Source organism: Dendropsophus ebraccatus, chromosome 11 (assembly GCF_027789765.1).
Source record: "Dendropsophus ebraccatus isolate aDenEbr1 chromosome 11, aDenEbr1.pat, whole genome shotgun sequence".
Taxonomy (NCBI): domain Eukaryota; kingdom Metazoa; phylum Chordata; class Amphibia; order Anura; family Hylidae; genus Dendropsophus; species Dendropsophus ebraccatus.
The window spans coordinates 53,931,719-53,944,125 of NC_091464.1; the positions used below are offsets into that span (position 1 = coordinate 53,931,719).

General features: G+C 48.1%; 1 protein-coding gene across 2 annotated transcripts in view; it reads left to right on the forward strand.

Moving 5' to 3' along the window:
- Positions 1-9,571: 9,571 nt before the first annotated feature.
- Positions 9,572-12,407, forward strand: part of NCBP3 (nuclear cap binding subunit 3) — a 30,818-nt gene continuing 27,982 nt past the window's right edge. For both annotated transcript variants that reach the window (XM_069945204.1, XM_069945205.1), the window contains exon 1: positions 9,572-9,874. In XM_069945204.1, coding sequence (XP_069801305.1) covers positions 9,740-9,874 — 135 coding nt within the window. In that variant the 5' untranslated portion in view covers positions 9,572-9,739. The remainder of the gene's footprint in view (positions 9,875-12,407) is intronic.

Consider the following 12,407-nt stretch of genomic DNA (forward strand, 5'->3'; position numbering starts at 1 on the left):
TTACTATAGGGTAGCCAATCCAACACAGGGGGGCCATCTTCTTTAAGGGGACTGCACAGAGGGGGCCACGCAGGTGCACTGATGCATCATTCTAGGATCCCGCATCACTGTGCCTGTGCATGGGGGGGCCAGGATGGATGGAAAGCTCAGAGTACATTTAATCAGCCACTAAATGGAGCTGCTATCAGGTGTCAATTTGCAGGGTGAAAGGTACCCAGAAGCTGATGCACCGAAGGAGCTACTGCCGGATTCAGAGAGAAGCTCGTTGATCAGGTAAAGAGACTGTAAGTTTGGACTGTGCCTCCATCTAGTGGCCACTGTGGAATATGACAGGTCAATGACAGTACTGGAGGATATTTGCCCAGATTAACTTTCTGAGACAAAAATATGTCTGACTTTTGTATCAGGCAGATTAATAAATCTGGACCATAATGTGTAAAGGATGAAGAGAGAGACTGATACTTCAGGAGGTAATAATGGCTTCTGTCAGCCTTATATAGAGCTCTCTGCTCCCCTGTAACTGACTGTTCTTGCTGCCCACAACAAAAGTAAGGTGTAGCATTTGTAAGATCTACCCAGGTGCCCCATAGAAGGCAATGTCAGCATGGTATCACAATCAGTTCTTATGGCACAGTTTCTTTTTTTTTTACTGAAAGTTTTTTTTTTTTTTACTGAAATAGTAGTAGATGCTTGGAACAAACCTCCAGCAGAGGTGGTTGGTAAATCTACGATAACAGAATTTAAACACGCCTGGGATAAACATATATCTATCCTAAGATAATAAGAATGAAAATACTAAACGGGAAGACTAGATGGACCCAGTGGTCTTTTTCTGCCGACAATCTTCTATGTTTCTATTTGACAGTGGTCGCAACTTTAGCTAAAGAGACAAAAAAAAGATTACACCCCCCCCCCAATGACCACCTTTCCTGACAAAATCATTTGCTGTCATTTGATATTCACTATAAAACTGCTTGCTGACTGTTTTCTATATAAAGTATGATGCATACCATCAACACACAAAAGGGCGGCGCCAACACCCGATTTACTCAGCCAAGTGCCGGGGCCCACCAATGGCAGATTATAATGTGGGTAGTTCGGACAGCTGACCAGAGCTGTAATGCACTAAAAACAAAACTCACCTCCCGCGCGCTTTTCCATCGCTGCAAGTCTCCTAGAGCTTCCATCTCCTGTTCTCTCGTTTGGTGCAAGCAGAATATGCCTGTTCCGGACAGCAGAACATGGAAGAGAAGTGCTGGCTGCCTTGCATCGATGGGGGAGCGTGTGGCAGGTGAGGTTTGCTTTTTTTTTTTTCTATTTATGTACAGAAGGGGACCATCTACTAAAGGGGTTATACTGGGGGCCATGTACTAAAGTGGGACTATACTAGGGGCCATGTACTAAAGCGGGACTGTACTTGGGGCCATGTACTAAAGTGGGACTATACTAGGGGCCATCTACTAAAGCGGGACTATACCGCGGGCCATCTACAAAAGGGGGCTATACTGGGGCCATCTACTAAAGAGGGACTATACTGGGTGGGGGCCATCCACTAAAGGGGGACTATACTGGGGGTCAACTACTAAAGGGGCACTGTACAGGGGCCATATACTAAATGTACTATACTGGGGACTATACTTACTAGGGGCCATCTACTAAAGGGGGGCTAAACTGGGGGCAATCTACTAAAGGGGGACTATACAAGGGCAATATATTGATTGGGGGAGTACATGGGGTGACTACACTGAAGGCCATATACTGAGTGGAGGCCATGTACTAAAGGCGATTTACACAGCGGGCTATGGACTAAAGGGCAGGTGTACACCAGCAGCAACTTTGCCTCCTCCTGACACACCTCTAGCACCTTCCCGAAGCGTCAGGGTACATACAATGGATCGAGTTTGGATACCTGTACCAACACGACATGATCTTAAAATGTGCTTCTTTCAAACCTCCCTGACCAATGGGGAGAGGGAGCCCAACTGCCATGAAGCCGCACCTAGGTGTCACTGTCTACTGTACAGAACCGCGCAAAGAGTGTGTGTAGGGGGGAAGGGGTTTACAGTATAACTTAAATATGTAAATAAGTACATTCAATGCACTGGGGGTGCTTCTTTAGCACTCTGTGTACTGATCCACCCTTAGTTACATATTAACAAAAACTAAAATTACCCAATAAAGCCAAAACACACCAACAAAATATAAGTGTCTAACCTGCTACCAGATTCCCTTTAAGGGTACAAACCCACACACCGTATACGCAGCTTATTTACTGCTGCGATACGCAGCAAATACGCAGCAGATTAGATCTAAATAACTGAACACAGCATCAAATCTGCACCACCAAATCTGCTTCAAATCTGTTGCGTATTTGCAGCGTATCTGCTGCGTATACGGTGTGTGGGTTTGTACCCTAACCCGGGTGCGTTCACACATACTGGATCTGTAGCAGATTTGATGGCGCAGATTTAAGGGTACAAACACACACACCGTATACGCAGCAAATACGCAGCAGATCTGCAGCAGATTTGATGGTGCAGATTTGATGCTGTGTTCAGTTATTTAGATCTAATCTGCTGCGTATTTGTTGCGTATATGTTGCAAATTTTCTGCGTATCGCAGCAGTAAATATGCTGCATATACGCTGTGTGTGTTTATACCCTAAAGCAGCAGATTTGCTTTGACTCTGCAACTTCAAATCTGTGACATAAAATCTGCTGCAGATCCTGACGTGTGAACTCACCCTAAGAGTACGTTCACACATGGCACATGGTGGAAATCTGGCATTGGCATTATCTACGGAGGCCAAAATATCATCAGCCACAGCAGCATCCTCAGGTCCAACCCTAACAGCTAAACCAACAGGGAACTCTTTGATTTGTGAAAGTTTTTTTTTTTTACCTTTACCTTTCCTCTATATGGTATTGGTTCATATTTTGTGCATAAACAGTTTTAGGGTGGGTTCATTCAGTCCAATCAGTGGCTGCGGCTGGGCAACACATTGATTGGCTGGGCAGCAGAGCAGGAAGCCTGGACCCCTTGCAGCAAGGAGACAGGTTATGTATACACACAGCGGGAGCTGATTAAGGGGTTAAGGGGGCGGCTGAATTACATACTCGCAGCGGTCTGAAAGACTGCTGCGAGTATGTAGTCACAGGGGCCTGCCAGAACCTTACCTCGTAGCGGTTCAGGCTGCAAAACTCGCATCAAGATTTCCGCTGCGTGTCGCCATGTGTAAACCCACCCTAAAACTGTTTATGCACAAAATAGGAAGGTAAAAAAAAAACAACTTTCATAAATCAAAGAGTTCCCTGTTGGTTTAGCTGTTAGGGTTGATCCTGAGGATGCTGCTGTCCCTGCTGCTGTGGCTGACGATATTTTGGCCTCCGTAGATAACGCCAATCCTGACAATACTAAGGCAAAGAATATTCAGTCCCATACACTGGTCAGGGGGAATTGTTCTATGCTTCTGGTCAGCAGGCAAGGGTCTGGGTGACTTTCAAAAACCTCAAGCACCCCCGGAGGGGCTGCCTGGAAATAAAACTGCCTCTTTCTCAGCACCCTCTAGCATTTCCTCCACTATTTTAGGGTGCGTTCACGCTACGGAATTCTGGAGGATAACATCCTGCGGATTCCGCCATTTGTCGCTGATTGACTCTCCACCCGTGCCATAGACTCCATTCTATGCTTTGGCAGATTCTGCATTTCTTTAGCATTGGTTTAAACACCTGTTCATCATTTTGGACATGCATATCTGGGAAAGGTGTGGTCCTAGTTGCTGCCTGGCATAGGTAAGACACCGTTGTTTTCTGCTGGGATTCAACCAACACATGTTCAACAGAGGACAGTATCTCTAGTGTAAACTGCATCCAAGTCCACAACAGAAGCAGCTAGCACAACATTGTTGTGTGGGTACTGTCAATGGACTGGTTGAGTTTTTTCACCAGGACTGTTTTTAGTTCCAGTCCAGCCCTGGACACAATACAGAAACAGACATGAAACAGATGAGGCCCAGAATACAGACATAGAAATAGCAAATACAGTGCAAATACTTACAGGTAAAGACACATAACAACAAATACAGCCAGGAGCGTAGACACAGAACAGGCAGGTCCCAAGGACACTGTACCTGCAGGTGTAGACACAGGATTACAGAACTCTCCAATAGACAATACAGTACAAAATTTTCAAACTCACCCATGAGCTCTCCACCGTGCTGCACCTCCCTAGTTCTACTCATCCCACATGGTCTCTACATTCTGCTAACAAACTAAGGCTACATTCACACATCCGTTGTTCTGTCCGCAATTGCGGACAGAACATTGGACCAATGGTATTCAATGGTCCCGTTCACAAGTCCGTATGCGTGTTTTGCAGCCCGGATCGCGCTGGTAATGAAGTGGGAATGTAGTGCTCCATGAAGCACGGAGCACTACCGACGCACATTGGTAGTGCAGGCTGCGGCCTTCACTACGAGTGTGTGAGTGTAGCCTTAAACTAAAATCCTGTTGCTGCTATATAAATAACCAACTGCCACTGCGAGAACACAATGAATCAAACCCCTATAAGAAATAGCGCCCGTTGGAGTGATGCATTATTTACGTACTATCACTGACGGACATAGGTCCACACTCTTAGGCAATAAAACATAACTTTTATTACAATGGCTCTAAGAACTAAATCGACAACAAAGCAAAACAATTGTGAAAAACGTGCTTCTCAACCCTATACCACTGATCTTTCTAGATATAGGGGGGGGGGGACTCAAGATATAAGGCCAGGGGAGGGATGTGCTCTCTCACAGCTACACCAATTATAAACACTCACCCTGCCTTTTGGGGTGCCCACCTCCTTAATAGGGTGGCCCCAACCACGGTATCAGTCTCTCTCTAACCACTAGGTGCAGGAAAAAAAATAACAAACAAGTGACAAAAACACGTGTTTAAAAACAGACTTACACAAGCCCCACCAACACCCTATATACAGTAATTTATAAACAGATCCAACGCGTTTCTCCTGTCCAATTACATAGGTTCATCAGTTGTATTAATTGTCAATAATTATTGGCAATCCATACAACTTATTTGTACACCTGTTTCCCTGATGAACCTGTGTAATTTGACAGAATACAAGAAAAAAACCCAGTAAGGTGCCTCGTGTAATACCTAAGGAGATGGTTTCAAGTAGAACCGATGCCAAAGTGCTCACCTTTTAGGTACTTGGGCTTGATGCATATCACCCCCAGATCCATATGGTGCTGTGTGTAGGTTGTGGCTTGAAGCTTCAGTACACTACATAAGTGGGATATCAAATGGGGGGGGGGGGTAATGGGGCCAGACCGCTTAATAACACACATTACAGAGTTAAATAACTTTGTAATGTGTGTTAAGTGGAAAAATGAAAATGCCGCACTACTCCCTTCCTCAGATCCAGTGCATGACATACACAAACATCTGACAGTTTTATAAGAAGTAAAAGTAATCAAATGTATGTAAGCAAACATACAAATCATACAGCATAACATCATAAGATCATTGTAGGTATATATAAATAGCATCCATTTTAAAAAGGAGTAACCCCTTGACAATATAATAAAACGTACATACATTTTTTTTTATTATATTTATTGTCAATTGGTAACAATGGGTAATATTTCCTCCATTGTGCTTCCATCAAGTGGTACCTTGAATTACGAGCATAATTCATTCCGGGACCGTGCTTGTAATCCAAATCTACTCTTAAACCAAAGCAAATTTTCCCATAAGAAATCACTGGAATGCAGACGGTTGGTTCTACACCCAGGGCCGTATTTGCCACTAGGCACCCGTGGTCCGGTGCCTAGGGCGGCGCCCAGCAGGGGGCAGCACCCACAGGGAACAAAATATATTTTTTTCTATAACAAAAAAATATTTTTAATCCCCTGCCTCCATAGGCACGGGACCATGGGTGCCTAGTCCGCACCCGGGGGGGGGGGGGGGGGGAAATGGGGGCGTTGTGCAGCTTCGGGGCCGGCTGGGTTGAGCTTCCGGCACACACTGCCTCTATCACAAGCCGGAAGCTCATAGCTGCAGCCCCGCGGTCCCGGACTTCTCTCCTGCTCGGCGCGATGACGTCACGTGTGCCGCTGAGCAGGAGAGGAGTTCGGGACCGCGGGGCTGCAGCTATGAGCTTCCGGCTTGTGATAGAGGCAGTGTGTGCCGGAAGCTCAACCCGGCCGGCCCCGAAGCTGCATGGGAGGGGACCCGCCAAGCCTGCCTCTGGTCCCAGGATGCTCCCCGGCTGCTACCCCAGCCTCTCCCCCTGCACCCCCCAGCTACTCTCCGTGCCCCCAGGTTCTCCCCCTGCCCCCATCTGCTCTCTCTGCCCCCCAGCTTCTCCCCTGCCCCCCAGCTTCTGCTCTGCCCCCAGCTTCTCCCCTGCCCCCCAGCTTCTGCTCTGCCCCCAGCTTCTCCCCTGCTCCCCAGCTTCTGCTCTGCCCCCAGCTTCTCCCCTGCCACCACAGCTGCTCCCTGTCACCCCCAACTTCTCCCCTGCCACCCCAGCTTCTCCCCTGCCACCCCAGCTGCCCCATCTTCTCCCTGCCACCCCCCCGCCCCCCATCTGCTCCCCCTGCCTGTCACACCAATTGCCCCCAGCTGCGCCTTCTGCCCCTCATCTACTTCCACTGCCACCCCAGCTGCTGCCCCTGTCCCCCCAGCTGATCCTTCTGCCCCACAGTTGCTCCCCTGCCCCCATCTGCTCCCCCTGCCCCCATCTACTCCCCCTGCCACCCCAGCTGCTCCCCCTGCCTCCCCAGATTCTCCCACTGCCGCCCCCAGCTGCTCCCCTGCCCCAGTCACCCCAAGCTGCCCGCCTGCAGACGAGTTGTGGTCGGAGAAGTCTTCATGATGGCTGTGCCATATGTAAAAGAAAGGAAAAAGTCAGCGACGGCAATCGGAGAAGACATCACCTTTGAGTCATTACTAACTGCACTGTAATCACTTCTATAGTGTGCAGAGCCTGTGTACCATTGGGGTCTAAATGGGTCAGTGTATGGTTTGCGGTAGTGTACTGACACAGCCCTACGGTCACTACAGTACACTGGCCTAAACTTTTAAACTAGGAGCCAACTACAACAGCTGCAGGCACTACAACTCCCAGCATATGATGAGGGCTGCAGACTGTCAGTAAATGCTGGGAGTTGTAGTGCCTGCAGCTGTTGTAGTTGGGTCCTAGGTGCATCATACATTCGCTGCTTTGTGGCATATAAGAATACATAGATCTGTGGGGGCTCAGTGTGTGGAAGTGACCCCAGAACATCACTAATAGGGGATAGAACAAAAACATCTCCCCCTATCCCCTAATAGGGATGTTCTTCCCTACACTGAGCCCCCAAAGATCTATGTATTCTCATATGCCACAAAGCATCCAGTGTATAGGACCAAACTACAACAGCTGCAGGCACTACAACTCCCAGCATGTACTGACAGTCTGCAGCCCTCAGGATATGCTGGGAGTTGTAGTACAGTGTAGACAGATGTATTGCTGGACCTTCAGGGCTGATGGTTGTCACCCACAGATTGCAGCCACCAGGAGACTCTGCACACAGTGATTTATTAAAGGGTTCTCCTCTTAGAGACTACAACTCCCAGCATACCCTGAGAGCTGTATAAATGTAGGGATTGTCACAGATACAGGAGAATCCAGGAGAGGACGGGGTCAGCATGTCATGTCTCACTGGTATATATTGGTGGGCCCCAGGCACCCAAGTCCGACACTGGACAGAAGCGGTCCCCAAACTAAGACGTCCCCGGCCTCCTTCCTCCATCATGTCTGTTTGATGAGAATAGCGGGCATCAAGCAGAGCGCCACCCAAGTGCCAGGGTATATACCATGCATGTACCTGCCATATATACCTCAGCATGCAAAGTGCCTAGGGCAGCATAAACTCTAAATAAAAACCTGTCTACACCCTTAAATAATGTTTTTTTTTATTCTGAATAACATGTGGAACAGATGAAACAATGAGAAACAACTGACTATATCATATTATAAGTTACTGTTCAGTATAGCAATCAGCATGTGGTGTATAATGTATAGTAACTGCATAAACCAGAAAGAAGAGCTGCAGTTTGTAGATACAGGATGGAACTGCAGATCCCTTTAATGCAGTAATGTAGTACAACAGGCTAGAATAGAGAAGCAGGGCTGCTGTCAGAGGTCTTTGTGGTCACATGACAGAAATGAGGAAGGGGTGTGTGTTCAGCATGGACCCATCCGGAAGTGAGAATCACAGAGCTGTGCAGGAGGACAGTGACAGAAACTTTATATACAGCAGTATGAATGGCTGAGTGTAAGTGCAGGCACATTATAGCAGCAGTGTGTATAGCAAAGTGTAAGTGCAGACACATTATAGGAGCAGTGTGTATAGCTGAGTGTAAGTGCAGGCACATTATAGCAGAAGTGTGTATAGCTGAGTGTGAGTGCAGGCACTATATAGCAGCAGTGTGTATAGCTGAGTGTAAGTGCAGGCACATTATGGCAGCAGTGTGTATAGCTGAGTGTAAGTGCAGGCACATTATGGCAGGAATGGAAGGGATAGGAAACACAAGGGCTGACAGAGACTACAGGGAGTAGAGGGAATGAGCAGGGCAGATGGCAGATGTGGACACATAAATGCAGCGCTCTCTGTCCAGGGAAAGAGGGGTTACAGCTGTGAAAAGATTACCTCCACAGTCCTGTCCCCTGATGTAAGCCCCAGCCTGAAGTGGATCTGCTATGATTTGGAAGGTGAGGGAGACTTCCTGGGTCAGAGTACAGTGCTGTAGTCCCCGCTATGCAGACTGTGTCCCCCCACTCCCCCTCCCACCCAGTACAGGGAGCTCTTAAACCAAAACAATGCTCTTAAACCAAGTTACAATTTAAAAAAACTGTGAGCTCTTCTTGCATAACGCTCTTAATCCAAGTTACTCTTCAACCAAGGTACCACTGTGCTTTTTGTTTGTTCATTATGCGTATCAATGCTACAGAGGAGGGGAGGGAGAAAGCATGCATGCCACGGCTCAGCCAGCCTCTATAGCGCTTCAGCTTGGAAGGAAAATGTGAATTTATAACAAATAGCCACCTTCCTATCGGCTATCTGCCCTGATATACAGCTGAAAGACTCCCTGTAATATACATATATTATATATATATATATATATATATATATATATATATATATATATATATATATATATATATATATATATATATATATTGTACTCAATGACCATTTACATTGACAGGACTAGATATAAAAAATGAAGGTTTCCAAAGAATGACAGCAAGGAGTGATATTGGAAACAAATTGATCTAGAAAGTATATTGACAGACTATATAACTTAACCTTTGAATTAAAATGTGAAAACTCAGATTCACAAAAAAAAAAAAATTAAGGCATTGTCCTCAATTTGGTGGCGCGCCAGCTCTCGCGCTCTCAGGGCATGATGGGAGTTGTAGTTTTGACATTGCTAAAGAGCAGTGAATGTACCGCGCTCCACACTCAGCTCACCAGCACAGAGCAAACGGTGACAGAAAGTCACGTGATGCGCACGCAACCTTCCGGCTGGAGACCACAACCAATATGGCCGCCGCCCCTTCACCTGTGGGTCATGTGCTTAGTCCCGTCTAGCCACGGCAACTAGAACTCTATGACCACCGTGCGGAAGACTGAGGCTGTCTGCGTTTGTCGGTCTTATCCAAGTGTCTAGCCGAGGAGATGGCAGCGGTTCGGGGACTGCGGGTGTCGGTAAAATCCGGGGTTGGAGGCGTTAACGAACCGGAACCCATGGAAGTGGAGGAGGGAGAGGTGGAGGCCGCACCAGACAAGAGTTCTCCCCGGGAGGTGGTTTCGGTACGTGAGTTGGTGAACGCGGTTATGGAAGCCGGTACCGGGCCTGGATTATGTCGTCTGGGTTATGACCTATTGTATGTGACGTGAGAAGTTATCGCCATGGAGAGGAGCCGACTCTTATGGGAGCAGCCATTCATTGCTACAGGCCCGGACTGTACCGACGAGGGGACCGGGGTGGTGTGAGGGGACCGGGGAGGCGTGAGGGGACCGGGGAGGCGTGAGGGGACCGGGGAGGTGACCGAGGAGGTTTGGGGGGACCGAGGAGGTGTGGGGGGAGCGGGGCTGAGGAGGCCTGAGGCCCATACACTCACCAGCGATAACATATAGCGCCACCATACTCTGCAGGCCGGTACTGAGCTGTGACTAGTCAGCAGTGTCACCAGCATTGCTCCCTCTTGCTTAGGCCAGGTCCTATCTCATCAAAGAACTACAGAAAATACCCGGGTGTGCAGCGGGCGAGAGGTGCCCGGCTGTGTGTGATGTGATGTGCTGCAGGTGAGAGGTGCCCGGCTGTGTGTGATGTGCTGCAGGTGAGAGGTGCCCAGCTGTATGTGATGTGATGTGCTGCAGGCGAGAGGTGCCCGGCTGTGTGTGATGTGCTGCAGGTGAGAGGTGCCCGGCTGTGTGTGATGTGATGTGCTGCAGGCGAGAGGTGCCCGGCTGTGTGTGATGTGATGTGCTGCAGGTGACGTGCCCGGCTGTGTGTGATGGGATGTGCTGCAGGTGAGAGGTGCCCGGCTGTGTGTGATGTGCTGCAGGTGAGGTGCCCGGCTGTGTGTGATGGGATGTGCTGCAGGTGAGGTGCCCGGCTGTGTGTGATGGGATGTGCTGCAGGTGAGAGGTGCCCAGCTGTGTGATGGGATGTGCTGCAGGTGAGAGGTGCCCGGCTGTGTGTGATGTGCTGCAGGTGAGAGGTGCCCGGCTGTGTGTAATGGGATGTGCTGCAGGTGAGAGGTGCCCGGCTGTGTGTGATGTGCTGTGCTGCAGGTGAGAGGTGCCCGGCTGTGTGTAATGGGATGTGCTGCAGGTGAGAGGTGCCCGGCTGTGTGTGATGTGCTGCAGGTGAGAGGTGCCCGGCTGTGTGTAATGGGATGTGCTGCAGGTGAGAGGTGCCCGGCTGGGTGCTGGGAAAAGATGGATCTGGTTCTGGGAAACTAGGAGAAGTTTCCAAGGACTGGATCCATCTTTTTCCAGCACACGGGAAGGAGCGGCACGGAGCGGAGCAGACTTCCAATCCCGCAGCCTGATGAGCAGAATCCCCATAGCACCTAAGCGCTTCACTTTGTTCTTACTGTAGATCCTCTTATCTCTAGATGTGATCCCAGCCATGCCCCTTTTAAATGGGTTTCTTGTTGGGGGAATGAACGTTCCCATGAATGTTGGCTGTATATCACCTGTTTAATCTGGGCGACGTGTCTGATTAATGCTGCGTTTACACGAAGCCATAATTCGCCCAATCGATCGTTTAACGATTTTGAAGAAACGATCTGGTTTTTATAACGATCGGCGTTTAAACAAATAAATCGTTAGAAAAATCGTTAAAATATTCGTAAGAAAAAACGTTATTGCGATCGTTTTATGGATCGCTTAAGCCCATCTTTTACATAGGGCGAATCTTTGAAAGACTGCTTACACAAAACGATCTGCGAATTTTTAGCGACAGCTGATTTGAGAACATGTTGAAAGATCAAAATGGACCATTTTCGCTCATCGCTTGATTGTTTGCTGTGTTTACACGGAACGATTATCGCTCAAATGCAATCGTTGTTGCGAAAATTTAAGCGATAATCGTTCCGTGTAAACACAGCATAAGATGATTTTTATTGGCCACACAAAATATCCAGTCAGCAGATGAACCAAAATCACACAAACTGAAGACAGGTGTGTGGCTGTTACTGGAAGAAAGCAGCTATGTTTTTCTCATCCTGTATAACCCCTTTGAAGTGATATTGTTCCCCCCCTTTACTCTATATGCAGTTCTACCCTCCATCCACAAGCTTAGATGGGGCACATTACATTCAATATATATATATATATAATATCTGTTTAAAACTTTTTTTTTTTTTTTTTTATTTTGATTTAAAATGGCTTCATTTCATTGGTGGACAGTGTCTCCATGACAGGGTTTCACAACAATTGGGGCCCAACTTCCATGATGCCCACCTAGCTACAGGTTTATATCTTTTTTCCTTTAGCTTAATATTTGCACAAAAATCCAACACAGTCTACAGTGGGGCTTCACAGTCTCTACGATCTTAGCCTTATGATCACATGCTAAAATTATCCCTAAGGGTACAAACCCACTTGCCGGATCTGCAGCGAGTCTTCTTGCTGCGTTTTTGCAGTGAGACTCGCTGAAGATCCCAGCCCTATACTTTCATTAGCAGAGAAACTCGCAGCAGGGATGTACATCATGCTGCGGGGGGGCTATCGTACGGCCGGGGGGGGGGGCAATCGGGGCTGCAGGGGGGGCGGGCAGGATATACATTACCAGGTCCCCGCTCCTGCTTGCTTCGGCGGCTCCCGTCACGTT